Here is a 25,381-nt window from a genome sequence, read left to right as displayed (position 1 = left end):
CCGATATTATTGTTTTTACTATTTCAATTTCATGTGGCTTTAGATGTGAACTTATGTTTAGCTTGTCGTTAGGTTCTACCATGCAAATAGCACACATTTCTTCAAATGTTGTGTTCAAGTCTTCGTAACTACTAGACTGCCGACGATTACCGATTTCTTTCGAGAGAGTACCATACGTGACACAAATGTCCGTTTGAAATAGATTCACCGAAGTTTTCGAGGGAACGTCATCAGAGGACACAGCATTCATTACAACGGGACAATCTTTATGTTCAACCCAATTCGTTGAGGAATCTTTAAAAATATGAAATGAGCGCAGCCGTGAAATCACAAGTGGTTCTGGTATGATTTGTGTTTTTCTGTTTATTTTCATTAATGCCTTGGCAGAATATTGATATGGTAATTCACACAAATACACATTTAATTTTTCCAATAAATCTCTACCTGCAATTATTGGCCATGCAATTTCTTCTTCTGGTAAAATAATGAGGGTATGTATTACTATTTTGTTTCGGAACCTTAGACGGCATTTTACTTGGCCAAGCGATGTTAAATGTGTATTTCCTAGTCCTCTATATCCAGAATTACATGCTCGATCAAGAAACATCATTGGTACTATCGATTTGCTAATAAAGCTCCTCGGGCTGCCGGTATCAAAAAGAGAACACACTTGTGAAACACTACTCTGATGCTCATTATCAATATCAAATGCAACACTTACCTCTTGTTCTGAATTTACAATTTCCCTGTCCTGTGTAGTGATAGCAGCAGAAGTGTTCTTCACCCGATTAGGGCAGTTCTGATAACTGTGACCCATTTGATGGCACAAAAAACAGGATCCTGCAGGTCGTCGAGGGGAAGGGCAGGAACTTTGGTAGTGACCGATTTTGGAGCAATTGTAGCAACGGATTTCTTCTATGGCGTTCTTGTTCTTGACCACAGAAACATTACGGGGGGACGTCGACGATGAAGCGATGTTCACTCGTTGTACTGAGTTCTGTTGAGGGCGTATCATCTCGTATTTTTTCAGCATTTGTTGAAGTTCTTCGACGGATTTGGCTGAATAACGTATAGCAGCGGTGTTTATGGGATCACCAATACCATCAATTATTATGTTGATCAATTCTTCCTCGACGATTTCATCTCCGGCTATTTGTTTCATTTCTAAAACATATCTTGCTACTGACTCATTGCGGGAAAGCCGACGTGTTCTCAATTGCCGGTACACGTTTTCAATTGACGGAGTTTTAGCGAAGGTTTTAAGAAGCTCCTCTTTAAGCTCAGCGTATGTTTCCACATCGATTGTTTTTACGAACAATGCTGCAGTACCCGTCAGCAACCGACGAGCATTGTAGAATTTTGTGGTTTCATTCATTTTGTAAGGAAGAAACGCTCTTTCCAATTCACGTAGCCATTGCTCAATTTGGTCTGAATTGTCACCACTAAATTTATCGATAAATTCTTCGAATTTAATTATCGTTGGTGATTGTGTAACAGGCTCATTACTGCGTGTTTCTAACTGCTTGATTTTTTCTCGGAGCTCGAGAATTTCAAGTCGCTTTCGTAGGGAAGCCACTTCATCTTCGGGAGTTACACAATGCGATTCGTTCTGTGAGCCTTGGTCGATTTCAATATTTGTTGCGTTGTCTCCACCCATTTCGGCAAGTGCTCGTTTAACATCAACCTCCGGAGGAGCAGGGGCACTGATGTTTTCAGCATGTTTTCCACGTGTATCGGCCATCGTACTCTTAACCTCAATCTCTGCCGGGACAGAAGCACCACCAACAACGCTGGTGTATAGCTGGCGAATTTCGCGAATGGTGGCAGCGGGACGTATCGAAATTCCAGCATTTTCAAGGGTGCAAATCATTGTATCTTTTGTTTCCATTTCTGATCAATTTTCCACGGTTGGATCCCACTTCTGAGATGTAAAATTACATAAGTCTTTAAACACGTTTTGTCTCTCTGAATCTTCAACGTAGATCGGCTTTTCTTTTTTATTTTTTTGACAGTTCATATGACATTTTATGTCAAGGTTGTTAGAGCGAGACGGTAATTCTTTACACGGTACTTAAACTAAAGGTATGATCTCTGCCAAGGTGGCCATATTATAAAGATGGGATTTTGTATATTCTACATTACAATTAATCCTTTTTTTAAAAAGCGAAGGTTTTTTGTTTAAATTTTAAACTTTGTCTTCGGTGCATTTGCAATGAACGGGCCTCCTCAAGGGACAAGTTGGAGTAAGCACGGCACAGTAAAAATACAAAAGTTGTAAGTCTCTCTTAGAAGAAAAACGAATCCTTTCCTTGCATGACACTGCGTCAACGGTACAAGAATCATTTACGGCTGTTGCATTGACGTCTAAAGCAGGCTTGTTTTTGCTTCTTATTTTACAGAACAATAACGGGAAAAAGTGAATTTGCGCCTCGAACCACTCGGTCGGTCGGTGTGCGTTAAGTGAATGGAATGTTTCTGGTAAAGCTTATTTTCCCCTATTCGCCCCCCCCCCCAAAAATAGTAACTTTCGGGAGAGGCTGCTGTAAAAAGCTATAGATATACTTTCGTAAAGGAAACACATTTTAAGCTTCTTTTGGTAGTGTTTCTTTCGTTCGCTTTCGTTCCGTCCAAAGTTTGGCTTGTAGCTGCGTTATTAATGGTGCGGGCACGCTGCACGCTGGAACAACGTGCATCAGATTGCATCCATTGACAGCGGTAAAGTGTAAGCGTATGGTGAAGTGTAAGGGAAGAATGGTGGGGAACGATGTGCAATCAGGCGGTTATTGAAAATGCAATCCATCCATCCCGTGCCGTGCCGTCAGATTTCCGTGGAAGCTAACTTTTCCCACTTTGTGCTGAAGGGGAAAGCTTTTCGCAGAACTTGGCTTTTGTTTGAAAATCATGGCAATGCATTGCCGTGAAGTGGAAAGTTCTCACAGAGAATTGATAATGTTTTTTTTCCCTCATGCATTCAGCTTATTGGGGCATTGTGAAGCGGGTTCGTGTATTTGTCGGTACGCACGCGGTACGCAGCGTCAATGGCATTTCAATGTAAAGTTATCAGTAATTAAAATCCGTATTAGTTAGAAGGCTGTGTACTGTTCTGAGTATTTCTCGTTTTCCGGAATTGATGTTATTCATTTAGCAGTAAAACCCGTTATGAGGATATTTAATAGATGGTTAAATATTTCCATTGGAATCAATTTCTTCATAATGGCGGTCATAAAATAAGTGGAATTCATGCATTTCTAATTAATGGCGATGTAAATGGTAATGTAAATATAATTTGACGGCAATCGGTTTCACATATCATAGGCGAAATTACTTATTGGCGAAATATTAAGTAGAAAAACAATGTTTGATGAAATTGTATGGAAACATATCTCATAAAAATACCAAAAAATTGCTGTCATGTTTATTTTGCATCATTATAATGTTGATGATCGATATACTGATATTTAACTGTTATTTTTCCAATCATATTTTGGCTTCAAACTTCATTGTTCTTAAACTACTTTTAAGTGACAATAGCCTTAATCGGTCTAAACCAGCATAAGCCACATTTGTGTAACTGTAACTAACTGGTTTGCCAATAACAAATTAGTCCTGCCAATGATTAGTCCTGCGTATAGAGCTCGTTTGACATTTTAACGGAAACGTCTGCAATAAACACCAGAGATGAAAAAAAGTTAAGGCGTCATCCATCAATTACGTAACGCAAAAATTGCAAATTTTCGACCGCCTCCTCCCCTAGTGTAACAAACTGTAACGTTGGAAGAATTCACCCCTCCAATAGACTATTTTATTTAACAAAATCAGATTTTTCTTGTGAATATTTTTTCACTTTTTTGTAGTATATACACATTTTTTGAAATGAAAGAAGAAAAATTCTGGAAAGCTCCTTATATCACTTATTGGAAGAATAAATATTAAAACGTCGTTAATGACACTTATTAGCTTTGTGCCTACAAAAAATCAGACAATATCTCTAAAGATCTCGGTACACCATACACCATTCTTCTTCTTCTTCTATTTATCGGCCTATACAGGCTTTCGAGACTTAATTTATTACCATGCGCAGCTGGATAGTCAAAATCCTTGCTACGGGGAGACGGTCCATTCTGGGCTTGAACCCATGACGGGCATGCGGTTGAGTCGTTCGAGTTGACGAGTGTACCACGAGACCGCACCGAAAACCATGCGTCAATGTCAAAAAAGCCGTGAAGTTGATGAGGTCCACAGATATTCGGACAGTTCCTATTCCTTAGCGAAATGACACCACAGCATCCCCATATTGGCCAATATGATGCTCAAATTAAATGATTATAGTAATTAGTCATTGTTATTAGTAAAAAATGCTGCATTGGTACTTCATGTGCATATTTAATAATCTTAGTTTAAAGCACCAGTTCTGAAAATTAACGAAATTACTTTGCTTAGTTTTGTGTGATTTCTTTAGAAAGACGCCTGATTTGTTGCCCCAGCATAGTCAAAGAGTGTCTTAATCGATATGATGAAGACGGTATGTCTCTACCCAGTTGAAGGAAGAAAAACCTGGTGTCCGATTTACAGTGGCCGCCAATTGAGGACGCCAAAAGGGTGCTCTTCATGGGTTTAGATCATATGCGGCTCTACGGCTTGGATCATATGCAGCTACGATTGCATCAACAGCCGTTAGTAACACACTTGGCAAGGTCATCGCGGTGGTTTGAATTTTCATTCTTGGAAAAATGTATCTAAGGAGCGTTATACAACACAGTCAGTCAGATGTTATACTGTAGCAATGGAGCAATTTCACCGGCAATTGGTCGCTTAAAAATAAACGGCATCAGTAAACAACGAGGTTACCAGCCTACCAGGGGCGCACAAGAGTTTGTCGTTTTATCTACCGGATGCTTCGACCTCTAAATTAGCTGCTAATTCAATTTCCTGCGGGTGTAACAGTAGACGCATAAGCATTTACGAGACTCGATGCGGATCAACTCACACTCGCGCTGTGTTTCCATTGCGGGAACTTTCCATTCGCTTACGTAGGAAGAAAATTAAATAAAATAGCAATGAATTCTCACACAGTTTTCATGGTAAAACATTCGTTCGCTTAGTTTCGCAGTTTGGCAGTTACGCTTTATGAACACATGGTGCAGTTTGGTCTCACCCTCTTATTATCCCAAACAAAAAGAGCTTCTTTAGCTAATAAACCATATTGTCCGTCTGTAAAATGGAGACAAACATTTGTAGTTTTTTTACCAGCAAATTGGCAAACTACTTTCATCTCGAGCTAATAATAATCACACCTAAAAACCTCCCTAAACATTACCACTACAAGTGCTCATAAATCAATACACACGTCCCGAAAAGTTTGGCCCGTCCCGGTAAAAAAATCAGCAACAACATTGTGTTCGGGGGACACAAGCATACGCAACAAAAACCTTTTGCATGGCCCTATGGAGTTTGTCGTCCGTAAATTGGACGAATGCTTTCCCCTCGTTTTCAGATGTGTTGTAAATTATGTGCTGGTACTACTACTACTACTACCACTACTACCACACTACTGTGTGCTTGTCCTTTGCTTGCTTGCTTGCTCGCTCGATAAAAGTAATATCCCGGTTGTGTGCGGCCGAGACCCGCATATCGCAACAGTAGATGAGGAAAGGTAGTCCACCAGCAGTGTCCCTGTTGCCCCGCTGTCCGTGGCCTTCATCCATTATAGTCACTTTGGCAAATGGCACTGTAAGCATTTTAATTAGTATCTCTCCTTACGCGGTAAAATAAACGAAACACTTTCTCTCTCTGTCTCTCTTGCTTTTTTGTTGGGGTATTATCCTCTCCTTCTCGCTTCTTTACAGTACAGTACAAAAAGCTTCTCCTGCAGTTGTAAAAAACCGGGTACCGAGCACTGTTTTGCTTGCACGACGTCGCATGTGTGGATCGAGTTTGGTTTGGTGAATATTTTGTCCTAAAAAAGCAAAAAACTTCTCAACAGGATGAAAAGTTTGTTTCGCCTTTTTTTTTTGTTGTTGCTCTCTTTCTCGTGCATGACCTCCGTTACCTTCCATTCAACGGTGGTGCGCCCTCTTTGCTTTGCAACCGACGGGACAGTCTGACCACCAAACGGACATCTGATTCGTAGTGCAGAGGAGTGCAGGGAGCAATAGTGGGATTGTGCAACTAAAAAAAAAAAAAGGCAAAAGAAGACAGTTTTACTATTTATGCAACCACCACCGCAAGCGCTTTATCGGGTTTGCGAGCGCAAAAGAACTTTTCACCATTCACATGCACATGCGGGATGACCGGGACTAGGGGGGATAACGCTTGTAGGATATATCAAGCATGCTGGATGAAAGTTATCGTTCTTGTTTGTAGCATGTTTTTCTCTCCTCCATCTCTCTCCCCCCCCCAGTGTGGGGGGTGTGTACCATTATTATTGTATTTTGCAAACTGTCCACCTAATTGGTCTAGTTTTTCGTACCGGCAGGCAGGAAGGAGTGAAGAGTTCTGGTAATGGTAGCGCTGATGATGGGTTCGTTTGATGTATTCTATTGCGAGAGTGTAGGGGAGGGGGGGGGGCGCATAATGTGGCACACACAAACACACACACGCACTGTTGGAGAACTGTCCATTGCCTTCATGCATGTTGAAATTTAAAGCCGGCATTTAGCTGGCGGCAGAAGCGCAGTGGCGGAAAGCGAGCCTTTGGAGGTGTGTGCGCATTGACTAACTAAACAACTAATTGGCTTGATTATTTGCATCCCGGGGCGTAAGTGTGTGTGTGTGTATGGAAGGTTTGAGTTGGTGCAATTTTGTGTGCAATGATACCTGAATTATCTACGATTAAAAGCAACACGCTTCTGTGGATGTTTGTGTATGTTTGTGCATTGCTCTAAATTAAATGGAAGCAAATGGAAGCTGCAGGTGAATTGTTTCGTGTTTGAGCGGCATGAAGGGTCGGGTTGGGGTGGATGTGGTAGATGATGATGATTGTATAATTGACGTACTTTCCATATTAAGTTGCATTGGTGAGGGTAGTTTCCAAATATGATGAAATTAAATATTGGTAATGCTAGAGAATAGCAAAAAAGGAACGATAAATTGAACGATCCAATTGAATGATTATGAATTTTGTGCACTTCTTACATACATTGCATAAACACACTCATACATCTTTCACACAAATAATTGCCTTAATCACGACTGTATCCACCAGTTATACATGAATACTTTGTAACATATCGTAAAGAATACAAAATGTCTTACAGGTGTCTTCAAGTGGTTTTAATATCTGTTGGTGCACTATTGGGACCCTTTGTGACGTGCTAACGGCTCTCTATGTGAATCTTAAGATACGTATAAGATAGAATCTGTGTTAAATAAAATTCTGAGGTTTAAAACGCACCAACAAGGATCAGATATGAAGTTTTTTTTTAGGATTTGCCAACTATTGCTGTAGATGAGCAAGCCTTTCGTATAAAAAGAAAAACTTAGTGAAAAAAAGAGAACTTCCACTTCATCCTTACTAAGAAATCTAAGTTTAGGTTACACAAGGCAACACAACAACCCCTAGAAAAAATTACACATCAAACTGTCTCTTGGAGAACAAACAAAAAAACGTGCTATGTGCTGCATCACGAAGAATCTGTAGGGGAATGTGGGGCAAGATGGCTAGGTGGGGCAAAATGATCACTTGCATTATTTGCCAATTAACACATTTATAGTGACTTCTTATTATTGTAAAACATCGAATACAATGTTTGGGGCCTACTATGAACGTTTCATAACTTAAGATATCAAAATTATTGAATTAATTAGCTTATAAAATGTTTGCTCAAAACGATGTAATTTTTTTTAATTAAACGATGATGAAAATAAGCATTTTTGGGGATTGAACACATAATTGAACACACACAGAGAAAAAAAGAATGTGTATCCAGGCAGATGATATTTATCTATGAATTACGTGAAAAAGTAACCATTTTAATTGAATGTAAAGATTTTAAAATGTTTCGCTTGGGGCAAAATGGTCGGTATGTTTTGACAGGAGCAATATGATCAGGCTGTGGTGTAAACTACAATATATTAGCTGTGCAAAAATAAAACTGTTGTGTATGTATACTCTATCGACAAGCAAAATTACCAACAACACGTGAATTAATTAAATATTCCAGCATTTTACTTAATTATTTAACAAAACATTTCTATACTAAACTTGAATCTTTACTCTCACAATTCTACCACGACGCAAGAGCTTTAACTAAATCCTAAAGTCTAATGTTGTATTCCATTTTGCCCCTTTTTTATGGGCTTTGCGAGACCAGTTTACCCCGCACAATACATTTTCACATCTTTTGATGTTGATTTTTTAATTTCATTGTATTGATTTATATTTGTTATTAATTCGTCTACTTCTGATTGTGTTTATTTATTTATTTATTTATTTATTTATTTATTTATTTATTTATTCATATATAATTGTCCTCCATAATTGAGCTACGACAACTTATTAAACTAACTTATTGTTAAGCTTCAGACTAATTCCTATATCAACGACTATTATCATCGAAATTGATGGATGGATAACATGTTGAAGCATCGATTGCCGTCAACATACCAGCGTGTAGTGATTTACCCAATGACAGATAAATAGCAAATTCTTTAACAGTGCCATTTACCCCCGCTTTTCCCTACTTGTTGAATTGTGGAACTATTGGTCAATAATAAAGTGAAATTATTAATTCAATGTTATGAATGAGTTTATGGTCTGCTACAAGTTTAGACAACGATTTGAGCGAGATTTACGTGTTTGGACAAGTCTAATTGGAATCCTATACAACAAGAGAGTTAAATTCCTATCATTAAAGTTCACTTTCCATAAGCAAGAATCAGGGAAGTGTCCCACAACTATAAGCATCCCTGAAAAACCCTGTAATAGTATGGGGCACCTTTTTCAGGGGATTAAGAGCTTTTACTGGAGAATTAATGCACGAAGAACTTTACGAGCACATGTCAGTAACATGTAAAGTTCTGATGAATGTTGCAAGGTGACTAGAAAGGTGCTCAATAGTTTCGCTCATAATTTTATTCTTTTTTTTTTGCACGACACAGCAACAGGAATGAAAGAAAATGTTGAAATAATTTCAGCAGAGTTTAAATTAACTTAAATAAAATTCTATCAAATAGAAAAAAATTATATTAAATTAAATTGTCATGCCAAGACTTGCTTCAATGGTGCACTTCATCACTAACACATCGGTGCGTTTTGTGCAATAATACATGTTACAGTTAATTGTCTGCAAACTTGCACTAACACTACAAATTACTTCATTAGAATGTAACTGCTCATTGCGGAGGAGTACGCCGCCAGCCGCATTACTTTTTCACCTAACGAATCAATCCCAAACGACGTTTGCCAGCCGGCCACACCGACCGCACACGCAACGGGCGCATCATTCCCCATCTTTCCTCAAAATTATCAAACCCCAAGCGCATCGAACGGTAAAACAGTTTCCAGCGCACTGCCCCGGGTAATTGCAGGCAAAATTGAACGCGCAGGATATTTGCGATGGCTACACAGAAACACACACACGCGAACACAAACCCATCATGCCATTTTGCCTGGTGAGACCAGGCCAGGTAAATTGGGGGCCACGCGGCATTGGGTTTCCTTGTTTGAATCAGATATTGCGTACTGCAGATCAACTCTTACATACACACAACCACACACGTGCGTGCGTCAACGTCGAGTGGATGGTGAAACGCATTGCACCGGGGCATGGAACCGAAACGGAATGCACTGATTAAATTCACTTCGGATAAGTACTTCGGATTTGCAGCAGCAGCAGGCCGGTCAGCAACGCTCACACACCTGAACGCACACACACACACATACACATTTAAGAGCAAAGGGACACACGTGTGCCACCATGATTTCTACCCGGTGAACCGGGAGAAAGTGGAAGCTTCGGTTTTTCGGACGCTGCAACCTTATCCGTTCGGGCATCGTCCCTGCGGGGCCAAACCAACCGGATGGAAGGATATGCACGAATTGATCTATCTAATTGAAATGTGCATAATACACACGGCTGCTGTTGCATGTCTCTCAATTGCATCTTCTGCGGTTGAGCACACGTCGCCATTTCCGCACACGGGTACGCACACACACACACACACAGGCCCGATGCGATGCCCGATGGTTCGATGTGATAAACCCGTTGATATGGATAGATTGTGCAAAATAATGGATTCAATGTCAGAATTAAAAACCAATCAACCTTCATTCACTGACAGCAAACAGTCAATGTAACCGCAGAGAAGCACACGGCGATGGTGGACAAATATCGAATCTGCCCGCGCTTGATATCTCACCGCGCTTTGGGATGTTGCGTTTAGCTGTGCACCTGCACCGGTGGCTAATGAAAACGAATAGTGGAGCTATTGCGGTTGCTGCTGGGAACCAATTGACGGGATATTCGTTACAGGCCGATTGCTTCGCGGAATCACGCAATACGGGAAGGGACAAAATAGCGTTTGAAAATATTCGGGTTATAAACTAAATAAAAAGGGACGAATATTTGATGTAAATGTTATGTAGAAAAATATGGGTTTACTATGAATCACACATTCAAATGATGGATGAAGCGATGGGGCAGATGAGGAATTCAAATTTTTTTGGGCAGCATATCAATTTAATCGGGAAAATTTCCGTTAAACCTTCTTTAATCTATTCTCCCATATGCCGACGTTCGGGCACCAGGCGATCGATCCAAACTCGAGAATGGGCCTAATAAGACTACAGGAAAGTGCTTTTACGCACATGAGATCGTCAACATATTTTGTCATTTTTATAATAAGACCTAAAGTTCTATTAGCTCGCCCGATTATTTCCTCAAGGTGTGGTCCAAAAGTAAGCTAAGAATCTAATATCACACCAAGGTATTTGATCCGTTCGTGTCAGGATGTGTTCATTAATTGGGTACTCGTGAACGATTTGCCTTGAAGAGTGGGTAAAGGACATCAGAAAATCAACATTTTATCAAAGCAAAGTTGTAAGCCGTTAAGGGAGCACCAGTTGTCGAATCTAAACACAGCGTTCTCAACAAGGACCTGCAATCGTCAACTGTTTTTACTGGCATAAATATCTTAATATCATCGGCGTAAATTAAACAGCAGTGAGCAGGAAGCACTTGGCAAACATCATTCTCATACAACAAGAAGAGCAGTGGCCCAAGATTGCTTCCCTGTGGGACCCCCGTTGTGCTTGCAATCTGCCACGATAAGGTACGTCCAAATTTCACTTTATATATCCCATTGATTAGGTATGACTGTAGTCATTGTAGGATTGAGTTTGCAAGGCCAAGCCTCTCAAGCTTCTTCAGTAGTATATCGTGAGATATGCTATCGAAGGCTGCTTTCAGATCGGTATAGACACAATCCACCTGCAGACCTTTATCCGTGCTGTTCACCACATTGAGAAACAAATCGCGTTAAATTTGTTGTAGTGGAGCGTTTGGGTATGAATCCATGTTGCTCGCAACTGATATAATTGGTTGATGCTCTTAGAAGTGAATCATGTATTATCGGATCTAGTTCCTTTGCACATGCACACAGAGAGGTTATGCCACGGAAGTTTTGTGACCATGTTTTATTGCCCTTTTTTTTTAAATAGCGGTGTCATCCATGAAGTTTTCCAAATTAGTGGAACTACGCCCTTCTTCCACGATAGTGCGGAAAGTTGAAGACCAAGGCTGGACAAAGTGCATCGCTGCATTTTTTTATCATCACTTACGGAATACCCTTCAGAAGCGGGGTTGTAGGATGTTTTTAGTTTGTTTATCGCCGCTGTAACAGTATTTATATCGATGTTGATGCTACAACTGATAACTTCTCGCTGTGTGTCAGTGGTTGCCTGTTTAATGCTTTTCATCGTGCGTTCGTGCTACCATTTTTTTGTTTTCTTATCGAATAATAATAATAATAATAATAATAATGATAATAATAATAATAATGGCTAAATGTAATTCACAATAGCATCATTTGTAGCATTTTAAATATTAGTTCAACGTGCTTCTTTATGAAAGATGAGATAAATTGATCAGCTAATCCTGCATGCAAAATACAGGGGCCAAGTTTCTGGCTCCACATTTTTTAAAAATTTGACCATTTTTGCCCTTTTGCTTTCTTTAGATTTTTTAGAACTTTTGATTGTGGATGGTTATATCGGTTGTTACAATTTGTAGTAACAACATTGAAATACATTTGAGATTGAGATTGAGATAAATAATTGATAAAGTGATGCTTGTAAGTAATTGAAATACTTTGTGTATGTAAAATATCTATTATTGGAATAAGAATTCTTTCGACCGATATTAACCCACGTTGCGTATGAAGTGCTGACGCAAATTTTGCATTATTTAATATTGAACGTTCTTTATAAAATATGACTTAATAATATTGCCTCACCCACAAACCACACAATAGTTTCATGCAACAACTGCACTCCAGCCATACAGGTGAGGCTATAGCTATTCATTCAATTTTCCGTTCTATTTATCAAAACCGATAGCTGCATAGAACTCGAAAACCAAACTCGACTAATCGATATTCACTCAATCAAGCATTAGTTACCACAGTGTAATAACCACCACCCTTGCCAGACTACCACGAGCAATATTAAACAAATGCTCGCATACACAAACACAGCATGAATGTTTAATTAATTGAACTTTATCAATAGTGTTTTGCGGTTGGCTGCTGTTCGCAAGCGACAGGCAGACAAAAGCTGATCAATTTTAATAAAACGCATCACTCATGATTAGTGATGGGTAAAGTGGGTAAAAGCTGGAGTCGACTCTGATTTGATTCCGAAAAAATCAGAACTGTAACTGCGGAAAATTCGGAGTTGGAGTCGTTCAGAGTCTTTGGAGTCGTCCGGAGTCGTTGGAGTAGTCCAGAACTATCCGGAGTCGTCAAGAGTCGAAATCGCCAGGAGCCATAACCGTCCGAGGTTTGTCTACGAAGTACATGTACAAAACTAAAGGTAAAAAAAAAAACAAAAATTTTAATAAAAAAAATTACAAGAAATTCAATGCCGGCTCCGTCCAGACACTGACCGATTTCGGGTGACTTCGACTCCAGTTTGAATCTGATTGCGGATGACTCCTAATGATTCCAACTCCAACAATTCCGCAAAATTCAGAACTAAAACTCCGGAAAATTCGTAGTTAGAGACGTCCGGATTCGTTAAAGTATAGTCCAAAATTATCCAGAGTCGTCCGGAGTCGTCCGGAGTCGAAATCGTCAGGAACCAGAATCGTCCGAAGTTGGAGTCGAAGTCATACGGAATTGAAGTCATCCGGTTTGTTTACGAAGTACACGAAGTGGTTTTGATTTTGCTTAAGTAGGAATCGGACTAAAAATAACCGGAGTATGAGCATGAGAGAGCACATCACTACCGAGAATGTCCCGGAAAAATAATTCCCAATTTGAGTGTGTGTTTTGTTGTTGATTTTTATTGTTGGGAAAAATGTCACCCAAATATAGGAGCATTTTGTATGCTTATCAATAGTGTGTAACTAGCGTGGAAGAGGTGCCTGTAGGAGACCATACATGTGGGGTATGTTGGTATTTTTAATGAAAATCAACTCATTGACCACCATTAAACGACGACCGCACTCATCTATGGTGTGTATGCATCAAAAGCATCAACTGAACGAAAACAAAAAGAAACAAAAAACAACCCCATCGGTGGAATAATTTATGGTTGAATTATTGATTTTGTACCCGTTTGAAGATTGAACGATGGGGAAAAGGGAAGCACACAAAACATGCACCGAATGGGAGGGAAAGCTTACACTGCGGTTGGTGTCATCTATGCACCGCCAGCACATTGCATTACAAAGTGGCCGTCACAGAGAAGCATAGAAACGTGTGAATGTGTGTGAGTGTGTGTGGCGGGACAGCAACAGCATTCATCAACAAAAAAGTCAACTATCATGGAAAATGGTTAGATTCGAAATAGTTTGTCTAGCGGCGTCCGAAATGTTTGCGTTTTGTGGGCGCTGGCGCCCACTGGAAACAATCACTTTGTTGGTGATTGTGTTTGTGTTGATTATGAAAAATAAATTAACTTTCTCTGCCTGCATGTGTACGTGTGTTTGTGTGTATGTTTGTGCTTGTGTATGTAAATAAGCGGTGGCGGCTTAGTGCATCCGCTTCGCGTGGACGGGGTGCTTAAAAGTCAATCATAATTCTATTTTGTTTTGCTCGAAATTTTAAACCATATTTATCAATCGCCCCGTTCTAGGGTTGGTTTAGAATGCAACGTTGTATTGTTTTTTTTTTCTAAACTGTGCTTGAAGCAGATATACCTTCTGGATGGTATTTACTAATTTACCAGCGTTTGTTCGCTTTTCCCCCATGTAGGATCGTTGGTTGATGGGCGGAAAGTTAATTACCTTTTTCATGAAAGGGTGTACAATACGGGTATAAAATACCACCGTGTGTGTTACAGCTATGTGTACCTGTAATTACTTGAACTATTTTATGCATTGGTGCAAGCTAAAATGGGCACCGTTTTTACGGTGAAATGTTAAATAGAGCTCGTCTGGTTGGAGTTTAATGTCCGTTGATGCTGCTACGCTTTAGAAGAACAAGCAGCGTGTTTTAATCTCAAAAGCTCTCCAATGTCTAATATTCCATTATGGACTTTGTATTACATACGATTTGCGCATATATATATATATATATATATATATATATATATATATATATATATATATATATATATATATATAATATATATATATATATATATATATATATATATATATATATATATATATATATATATATTGAATCTCATTGCGATACGTAAATTGTGAGGAATAATTACCACTTTATAGTAGTATAGAATTGAGAGAAGGCACAATTGAGAATACTATTTAATAAGTTTGGGTTGGTAGATCCCGCAGTACAGCTGTCAACAAGCATGACCTAGAAACATACTCCTCATGGATTTAAGCCCCGTATAGATCGAGCCCCTGAATACGTTGAAATGACTAACCTGACTATACGACAACCTTTGTTGTGCCGGACAAGAAAAAAAGGAGTAAACAATAGTAAGTTTTAGTTTATTTAGGTAAAAATGCAATAAAACAAATAATATGGTGCGAATGGTATTAATATACATATGTAAGATATATAAGCACCAAGAGAAAGAGAGAGAGAGAGAGAGAGAGAGAGAGAGAGAGAGAGGGAGAGAGAGAGAGAGGGATTATAACAGAAAATGGTAAAAATATGTAAGAAGGGACGTTGTACCCAAATTCATGTAACTTGACTTCATAATCTAATACAGTATACAAATCATGGTGCAATTGCAATTAAACAACATTCATGATTCAATTTTCGGTTTAAATGACTCTCCTTTGAAGATTCTAAATAAAGGATCTTTACGAAAGATTACCGAAGCAGAGCATATTTACCAATTATTGTACATGTTTTTTGAAAATAACCTCAAGGAGGATGCCTTCTTTATCTCTCTGTCTCTCTCTCTCTCTTCCTCTCTCTCTCTCTCTTTTATCTCTCTCTTCCCCGGATGTTCAGCTAGTTTCAATATTTACCAACTAATTGTATTGAGTTCATCAAATAATAATACTTTACCCATTAAGTTACATCGGTAGAATGATACATACAGCCACACGCTCTCCTCACTCATGTGATCGACCCCCGTGGCGCAAACAATGCACGTCAAAGTTTTGCACCAAGCGAGTACTGAACATCTCGCCTAGACAACTTTCCAACCCAATCCTCCCCTTCTTTAACCCCAGCTCTCTCGAACAACATGCAACAAGAGGTTTTTTGGGAAAAGCGGTTCACTTGTGACGTTGCCCGGCGCCGAAAACGCACCGGGCACGTGCTGCACGTTGCGCACACTCCGAACATACTGCGCTACGGGCACGGGCAATTAGAAAATTGAATCTTAAACACAGTGCACAGTGTGCAGTGTCGAGTTGGTCGAGCACTGTTGCGAACAAGTTAAATACGAACTTAATTCCATTTTCATCCGTTTCCAGCGCTTCCGCTACCCCTCGTTGCGCTGCTGCACAGGGAAAGGATCTGCTCGTTAATTGCCCTCCACAGGAGCCTCCCCGCGCGAGATGCATGTCCCCTGCGGCGTTGACTCATGTTTGTGTGTGTGTGTTCCGGTTGACGAGAAAAAGAGTTATTTCTTTGCCAGCCACTTTCGCTGTCTGCTTGCGGTCACGTCCCTGCCTTCGCTTGCCCAAAGTAACCAAGAGCCCAGGACGTCTTGCGATACCGCTTAAAGATACGGACACAACACGTGTCCCACGAAACCCGAACGTGCACGTCGTGCGCTCGGCTGGTTTGTCGGCTGGCGGGGACGGGCCTGGGCAAAACTTTTCCTTTGATGGGTATTTAAAGTTTTTGCTTTGCGTTTCTTCCCACTCCGCTTGGGGTTGGTTTTACTTCGCAATCATCTTACCGTTCGTCTTGTACTGGTGCAGCAGATTCTTCTGTTCTTTTCCTGGTGGCCGAGATAAAGCCTCACCTACCGCTTCGGTACCGGGTTTGCGCCAGACACTAATTAGTGAGGGATCGAGCTCGTAATAGAGACGTGTAATTGTATTACATTGTCCGTAACGGGTTTGGGCGCAACACTTGCAATTGGGACAGGACGGAAAAAAAAATCAGCCCCAGCCGTAGTGGGATTATAGGATTACGCGGGTAGGGGTTTCCTCCATCGCTCCTGCTCCCGGTGATGCAATTTTCCACGAAATGTATTGGTATTTACAGAACGTAATTAACCAGCGCGCTACAAGCGTTGGCGGAGTGGTGGCTTTTTTCTTTTACAGGCAGGATTATTATTATTTCTCTCGCATTGAAATCTTTGTCAAATGACATACAGCTCTACAGGGTGGTGGTGTTGGTGGTACCGGCGGCCTCAAAGGTTTCCCTTTCATCCCACCTATACCGTTTGTACAGGCAGCTGACGAAAATGCCGTTTGACACCTTTTCTCGGGCGGACAGTGTGCGTGCTGCTGCCGGTGGCAGTTGTGTAATTAATTTTCCCCGATTTTATGGGCTTTAATTAATATTCCCGTCACACCTATTGATTAATTTATTATAGCAATCGCAGCAAGTGGCTACCAGTAGGTGTATGTGTGTGTGTGAGTGTGTGGGCACCGGTTTGTTGTGCTTTCAACAGTTGAGAATAAATCGATTGCCTTAGTGGGAGTATCCCTTGAGGAGAACAAACGATGGCTCTCCATGGCTTTACAACAATAGTGTGCTTCATTGTGATGTTTTTGTTTTATCAATGAGATGAATTCATGTTGGATTCTTATTATTTTTATATATATAATTCATTTAATTTTACTTTTATTATATTATAAATTGAATTTAATGTCTATTCTGTCTTTATCTTCTGTAGGATTCTTTAAGGTTTGTGGTTTGGTTTTGTTTGTTGTTCTGTAATAAGTGTTTCATTTGTTTATATTTTAATTTGCGACTAGTCTGTAGATTTTTCCCATATTTTCCATCTTTTTTTGCATTTATAAAGCATTCTTCTCTTTTGTTACTGGCCATATCTTTCTTATCGCTATCGTAATTGAAAGTGTAGCTTGTTTAGTTATTTAAAACATTTATTCGAAACATGTTTCGAAGTGCTTGTTTGAATAATATAATATATAATATGCTTGTTTCATAAGCAAGATACAGGGTTTCCCACGATTTATTGGTCAGTTCCCATGATTGTTTGGTGCGTTCACATAATTTATTGGTATTTTCCGATTGGATATCAATACAATTGGATTCAAAAAAATTCTGGGAAACGGCCAAAAAATCGTGGGAACGCATCAACAAAATATGGGAACCCACCAAAAATTGATGGGAACCAATCAATTAATCGTGGGCAACCCTGTAATGTTTTTGATAATTTACTAAAAAGTGTCCTGCTTTGTGAGACATAATATTTTGATTTTTTTTCTATATTATTTTTAATTTAAAAGTAAAACGTTGCTCCTTCCATCCTACTACATCGTTGCATCAAAATGAGTCAATTTATTCGATCCACTCCCTGTTGTTTCGTTTACTGTATTTATGATTTTTGTTGGCTCAAATCTCCAACCATTAGAGTTCGGGTGGAAAGTGAAACCAACTAGCCCAACTAACGAAAGCCCGTCATTCTCAACGACTTAAAGACTTCGGCCGGGTTGGGTGTCGCGACAAATGGTTGGACCCATATTTATTAACATAATTAGCTACGGGAGCACCGGATTCGCGGTGTGCTCCGGCAAAAAAAATGGGAGAACTACACGCAGAACGGGTGGACGAGGCAGCATTATGAACGTACGCTGCCCAAGAGTTCGGCTCTTAACGTTAATGTTGTGCGCTGTAAAATGGCAACGAAACCGTCAGAAGCCGGTGTTGCGTTTTACCGGCGTGTGGTGCCGCCGTCGGAGAGCTCGGAGCACGAGGGCGAGGGAAATGAATTTTCCACCCATTCGCTACACCAGTCGGCAGGCGAGAACCGTTCGTAGGGCGAAGGCCATCCGGGAAGGAGCGGATGATGAAGAAAATCTTAACATTCGCCAATCATACGACGAAACGAGGTGGGAGGGGGAGGGTGGGGAGGCAAATATATTTAATAAGCCCCGACGACTTGCCACGACTGCCACAGCTGTTGCGATTGTATAATTGTATAATTATCGTTTTACCAAGAAGGTACGGGAAAGCTTCAAGGTACGCCAGTATGCCACAGGGCACTCGTTGTGTGTGTATGTGAAAAATCCCGCTCTAACTGTCCAAACCCTTGAAGTGTCAATTCCATTGGCGCAGCGGAACGAATTGGCTTCAAAGTTTATTTGCATTCGCAGCTTCATTCCGGGCCTCGCTGTGTGAGATTGTGATGCAGATTGCGTTCGCGGGGTATTGCCCTCCGGGACGGGTTTAATATTTAATAACCCGAGCTAGGCTGGAATGGAAGGCTTTCCCCCTGCAAGCGCAATGGCCCGAGCCTGGCATTAAAATGATGCTAGGTGGTGTGACTATTTTTTTTTTTTTGCCATTTGGGTGGCAGGGTGGAATATTTTAGAGTAGCGTCGAACGTGACGGGAACAAAGGTTGATGCATATTAAATTCCGTTCGTGTGCGGATCACGGAGAGAGCTCCCAACACAACGGCGAGGCAACGTGGAATTGTTTTACATCTTACAAATTCTACGAATGTTTAAAGCTTGCCGTCGGGAGGGCTTTAATATTGTGCTGTTTATTTCTTTTTCACCCTAGAAATGTGTTATTTCTCTCGCCCGAACCCCGAAAATTCTATCGAGCAGTAAACGTTAATGAAGTTGTGCAAGTGAATAAAAACACATTCACACGGGGCACGGGTAGCAAAACCGGTTGCCCGCGCGTTTGGCGCACTGATAAGCGGCTAAAGTTTAAATGGTTCATTTCGGGAGGGTGGTTCAATCACACGAAAATGGGGACGAAACATAACCCACACACACAAAAAAAAGAAGAAAAAAAAAATGCGGCAATGAAAGTGAAAAAACCCCGTTCTCTAATCCTTTCGATTTTAACCCAGAAAACCTTAATTAGTGGGTAACTAAAAACAGTGTTGTTGGTGTTTACCGTGGGAAGGGCAGAGTGGTGAGATTGTGCCCAGCGCAAGGGAAAGAGAAAAGGAAACGGAACTTTTTCACAAGCACTTCTCGCCCTTATCGCTTTGCTGAGGACGTTGGTGGACAAAAAAAGGACAAACACACACACACACACACGTACATAAGAAAGAAGCGTCCACTGTGTTACACTAAAAATCGCTTAAAATCATTCACTACAAAACGGAAAACCACTTGTGAAAAGCCAATGGCCGAACAAAAAGGGGGCCGCCTGGTAAATGGTATTAAAATGTAATGCAACAGCCAACGAAACGGGTGGACGGGGCGGGCTTGCTTTCACTGCTTCGGTCGCCGTACTACCATTCACCATCCCCGGCGCCAAGGTGGTGCGCGGGCGTGCCTTTCATTAAATATTTATGTTTAATTTTACATCCACGGGCGATAATAACAACAATAAAGGCACATAACAGCAAACTCAGCCAAAATATAACTAGCTGGCCGGATTTTACACCCGTCCGCATCGCCTCTTCGACCCCCGGTTTCTTGTCGGGGTACACTTGCCGCTGGTCATTTACGGTAGAGATTGTCCATGCTTCACATTCACTTTTATCATCCGCTTATTTGTTGGCTCGGGCTTTGGAGAGGAAAACTTTTCCGGCCCAACCCTGTGCGGTGCGGACAAGGGAGGAGGGGTGTGGGGTTTCGGTGGTTCGTTTGTTTCGTTTGCTGTCCTGATGAAACTCTTTCATCGTTCGCGATATGTTTGCGATGTTGGTGTTTTTACTTTTGCCACGAGTTTTGACCTGCGAGGTCTTTTTGGTTGGGTGGTTCGCTTTAAATTCGACCATAAGATGAAGCCAATGACCGCACGAAACTGACGACACTACTTGCACTAGGGTGGTGGTGCTGTTAGTGGTTGAAGGGTATCCGAAGATAAGGAGAAACAAATCCAAATTTCGAAAGCAAAAGTTTTAAATCAAGCAATTGGGCTATTGTTATATGTAGGTGAGATGTGTTGGATGTTGTTTTGGATCGTTAAAATGGGCGTAGCGAGTAGATGTGCAGAAAAGCAAATAAGCCAAATTGACACTAGTAGAAGCCATCAATAAGCTAATATGGTAAAGACTGGGAGGTACTTTGTAAACTAAACTCTACCAGGCACAGTTATTCAGTTAATATAAATAAATTATATACATTATTGCAAGGTAGAGGGTACAAGGAAGAATAGTTGAAACCATTTTTTAATGAAATTCGGCCAAATATAGCTACTGTTTGCAGGCATTGTGATAAGATTGTAGTTTAAACGTTGTGATCGTAACATATTCCCATTGAACGTTTAGGATCATATTGAATCTATAACTTTCAGTGCAAATATACGAGAAAGTTTGTTTAGAAGTTATCTATAAAATGAAGTTTTAGAGTTCAAATGAATGATTAATGCATTATTCAATTTATAGGTAAAAATAACTTTCTTGTAAATTTTCTCTATATTTTTCTCGATTTTGTTGATAAACAGCGAAGAATACCAATAAGAATTGTAAAAAGGTATATTGGACAAACAACTAGATTTTTCAAGCATAAAATACAATTGATTACCATTTAATGCGTATAATAAACATAACCAGAATTGAAGAATATTTAACCCTCTAGAACTCCAAGCAAGATCTGTTATCCTAGTTTATTATCTAGAACAACAAATGACGTCATACGTGACAGAAAGGTTAAGAAATTTATATACATCCTTTCATATGTTTTAGTGTTGTTTTTAGTGCATATGTAATTAAAAAACATTTGGAATATTACGATTATACTAAGACCAATAAAATACTTCCCCCCCTTCCTCCCATCAATTGCTTAAATTTCCGTCCGATTCTGACGCCGCTCTGCTCGGGCACGCCTGTACGCTTCCTCTATCTGCCGGATGCGTTCCTCTTCCGCCCAGCGTGCTTCCTGCTCTAGCCGCAGCTGTTCCGCCTTCACCACCACCCGCCTCACCGTTTCCAGATGATCCCGGAAGCCGTGCTCCAAAAACACATCGAACCCAACGTCCACCGACAGCTTGCCCTTGAGGCCGATTTCCTTCGCCAGCTGGCCCCAATGTATCGCCTCCAGGTACGGACGCTTGAGCAGCTCCATGATGTCCAGATTGGGGCGGAAAGCTTCCACCACCTGTAGGAAATGCTCCACGACGACCAGCAGCTGCGGCTGGTCACGGAACAGTGGCAGCAGGTCCTTCAAGCTGTCGTGCGTCTGCTGCAGCCCCCTGCGCACACCGTCCAGGTCGACGCTGGCCAGCGGGTTGCCGATCCACGTTTCCTCCAGCTTCAGGTAGTCGGCCGCCACCGTCCACAGCTCCCGGTAGGCACTGAAGTTGGACCGTAGCTCGTATAAATTATTCAAGCTAATCGGTGCCATCTCGAACAGCTCCTGGCGCCGGTTCATGATGTGGCCCTGGTCGATCAGCTCCTGCACCGTTTTCCAGAGGCGCCGGACCTCGACCGACATCTCCGACACCTTCGACACGTCGTACAGCGTGGTGAACTTGGAGATGTACGCGTTGATATCCTCGATGCTGGCAGTAAAGGCTGCCTCGTCGGCAAACTGTTGCTTGCGGAACCGGTCCACTTCCGACTCGTGAAACTCCTGCACCGAAACCATCTGCTTCAGCACGCTCCGGGGATAGGCCAGCGCGTTCCATTTCTGCTGAAAGTCCGCATCCGGTAGGTTGTGCAGAAAGCCCTCCAATATCTCGTACTCGTACAGAATGCCACGCATTCGATCTTCGAGCCGGACCACCAGCTCGGGCACGTCTTCCATGTACGCACGGATGTCGTAGATGTGTTCAATCGAGACGGGCTTTTCACACATCCGCTCGTTGATACCGTTGTAGCACGTTATCACGTCGGCCGTCTTAATGCGCAGCTTCTCGGTCAGCATCTTTAGCAGTGCGGCGGTCAGCTCTTGGCGCTTGCGGATCAGTGCCTCCCTGAGCGGCTGTACATTGATCCAAAATGGACCAATTACGATACAAAGCGGTACGGTGTGCTCCAGGTTCTCCCGCATGCGGATCTGGAATGCAATGTCTTCCTTTATCTCGGAGGACGATTTGTCTGCGTTCTTGATCTGCTCGACAAACTCCTTAACGTTGGTAAAGAAAAGCTCCCGGTAGGCGGCATACCGTGCCGCATAAGCCTGCAGAGGAAGCAGCGCTTTGTGGTAGTATTCTAGCAATGCTTCTCGTTGCTTCACAATGGCGCAATCCAGCAATCCCACCGAGGAAAGGTACAGGTTTTCAGCAAATATAAGCGACTGCATCAGCGAAGGTTCAATCGTGTGGATAAAATGGCACGCCCGCAGGATGTCATCGAGAATGTGGCGCAACGTTTCGGGAAATGATTCGGGGTCGGTAGAATAGTAAGGCATATCTGGACCCATCTCCAGCAAGAGATAAAACACAGCCGGACGTTGCGGTTCGAATGGACTATCAATGAGATTTCCATCCCAGGAATAGTCTTCACCCTCTATCGCCAGTACGGCAGAGCAATCGTTCACCAGATAATGGACGTAAGCAGCGGTGGAATCGAGCAGCAGATCTCGAAGCGCATCCTGCATCCTGTACAGCACTTGTTCGATAAGACGCTTCAGCTTCATAACGTTGTAGATTTCCCACCTGCCCACACCGATGTTGAAGTGCCCGTTTCCAATGCGCGATAGCAGCCTATGCAGATGCATGGTAGTGCGTTCGATCCAGGTGTTTTGGAGGTACTTCAATGTTTTGCTGGTTTGCGTTAGGTTCAGCTTTTCGTACTCCTCCAGCGGGATAGGCTTATCGCTAGCCACAACAAACATGGGTAACTTTCGCACCATTTCACATTCTTGATTCACGAGACGCAGTGCGTGAAACACGTTCGTGTCACAGAGCAAAGTTCGGCGTCTAAACCGGTCGAGAAGGTGAACGATTCGTTCCCATTTCAATTCATCCACTGGAGCATCCTTGGGAGGCTTCAAGCTATGGCTAAAACTGGGTTGTTTTATTGGCACCGAACCATCGGTCCGAAGATGTTGGCCTACTGCGAGGCCAATGTGGTAGTCTTCGTAAAGGTTCTTGAATACTCCGTAGATCTCGTCGCCCGCACGTCGCAGTATGCTTTGTTCAAGTGCGCGTCCCGGCGCGAAGCATCCATTACTGGTGATGTGCTTGCAGAGAAAACGAAACCGAATGGCGTTTTCGGCCGTATCGCGCGCTTTAACAGCTGTACCAATGCGTTGAGCAAACTTTTTCGGATCTTCGAAGGGGAAGTAAAGCTGCAGCCTCGGTATAAGGTAAGACGTTGTGGAATCTTGTTCACTTACTTCCCACTGATTGGTGCACGGGTCATGGTTGTTTACGGTGTAGCTTCGCCAGCGTGCGTAGGGCGTTGTAATTGCAATGACCTCCATATTCCTCCAAAAACCGACCACTCCAGGATCGAACGTATCATACTCACAGTCATCAAACAACGCTAGCGGCATGAAATGTGCGCCCGAGCTAAGGTCGATCTGCTCCCACTGCGGTAAGCAAAAGGTCACATTATCAATACCTTTCTCCTTCAGCAATGCTTCCAGCTCACGGGGATCGGTCAAACGGCGATGGGTAAAGTTGCATATAAACTGATATTTATCACATTTTGGTGCCTGGTGATGTATGGGAAAGGAAAGCAAGTAAGATAACAGAGGGCAAAGGCACACAGAAATCCGTTTTTTACGTACCCGTAAAATGTGATCAGCTGTTTTGCTGGATGTGCTGAGCCGGTGTAATTCCTTGCTGGACTGCCTTTTCGTTGCTGGCAAGGAAATGCGCCACGGCATCTGATCTAGCTGCGGTTGTGAAATAATTCGTGCCGTTTTTCGTTGCATCGTGTTTGTTCGTGTGCTTTGTTGGGATCAACTGCCAAGGCGAGTACGATAGAACTAAGGCCCACAGCCTACTAGAGAGTAAACACGTAGGAGCGTAGGTCCAGACGCTCGATCTGTGTCTGTGTTTGATATGGTACGTATTTCTAGGACAGTTTGCGATTCTATTTGTGTATGAAGGGAATCAGGTTTTTTGTGAAGATTTGTTTTACTTTCCAAAAAAACAAATCGAAACCTTATCGCTCCTCGAACAAATCACAAATTGGATTACATTTTTCCTGCACAAACAGACAGATAGGCGTGCACGTTTCATCATTTCCCAACACAATCCCCAACCAACCCGGCGGGCCCAAAACAAAGTTAAACAGAACATTAACACTTTTGAATCAAGAAAACAGGCCTGCTTTAAATTCAGCCAATCTTTTGATTAAATTAGTGCTTGAATATTATCTCCCCTTTCTAGAGCCACGCTTTGGTCGGCTTTACTTTCCCCGGGGAAGTTTCTACTGGAACAAACCCGGAAGAACAAAACCTATCTACCGGCAACGCCCAACGCTTGTTCTTATTTTTACCCACATCAAACGAATGTGGCTCAGACGGACGAAAAGTGAAGCGGCAGCGCGGGGGCAGCGTGCGTGGTCCGGGCAGCTGGAAGGAATATTTATTCTATTTCTTTTGAGTTTCGGTTTTTGTGGTTGTGTATTTTGAGGCTTTCTTTAAAGTTGGGTTTCTCCCTCTTCTGTTCCAAGCGTTCCTTCCCTGACTTTGAACCAGTTCGCTGGACCTTCCCTGGAGGAGTGGGACAGCAAGATGGTGAGGCTTCCATCTAAGCCAGCTCTCGGAAGAACAAGTAAAACC

General features: G+C 41.9%; 2 protein-coding genes across 2 annotated transcripts; both read right to left on the bottom strand.

Annotated features, from left to right (window-relative positions):
• Nucleotides 1–276: 276 nt before the first annotated feature.
• On the bottom strand, nucleotides 277–2,121 carry LOC121596897. Its single transcript, XM_041922263.1, has 2 exons — nucleotides 722–2,121; nucleotides 277–644 (listed from the first exon to the last, which is right to left on the bottom strand). The coding sequence occupies exons 1-2, from the start codon at nucleotides 1,886–1,888 to the stop codon at nucleotides 627–629; spliced, it is 1,185 nt and encodes a 394-aa protein (XP_041778197.1). The 5' UTR covers nucleotides 1,889–2,121; the 3' UTR covers nucleotides 277–626.
• Nucleotides 2,122–21,243: 19,122 nt separating this feature from the next.
• Nucleotides 21,244–24,638, bottom strand: LOC121597766 (dynein heavy chain 1, axonemal). The gene is made up of 2 exons (XM_041923870.1): nucleotides 24,380–24,638; nucleotides 21,244–24,304 (listed from the first exon to the last, which is right to left on the bottom strand). The coding sequence occupies exons 1-2, from the start codon at nucleotides 24,524–24,526 to the stop codon at nucleotides 21,485–21,487; spliced, it is 2,967 nt and encodes a 988-aa protein (XP_041779804.1). The 5' UTR covers nucleotides 24,527–24,638; the 3' UTR covers nucleotides 21,244–21,484.
• Between the last annotated feature and the right edge of the window lie 743 nt (nucleotides 24,639–25,381).

This window comes from Anopheles merus, chromosome 3R, assembly GCF_017562075.2.
Source record: "Anopheles merus strain MAF chromosome 3R, AmerM5.1, whole genome shotgun sequence".
In the NCBI taxonomy this organism is placed as follows: Eukaryota; Metazoa; Arthropoda; class Insecta; order Diptera; family Culicidae; genus Anopheles; species Anopheles merus.
This window is presented reverse-complemented; position numbering and strand designations above follow the sequence as displayed.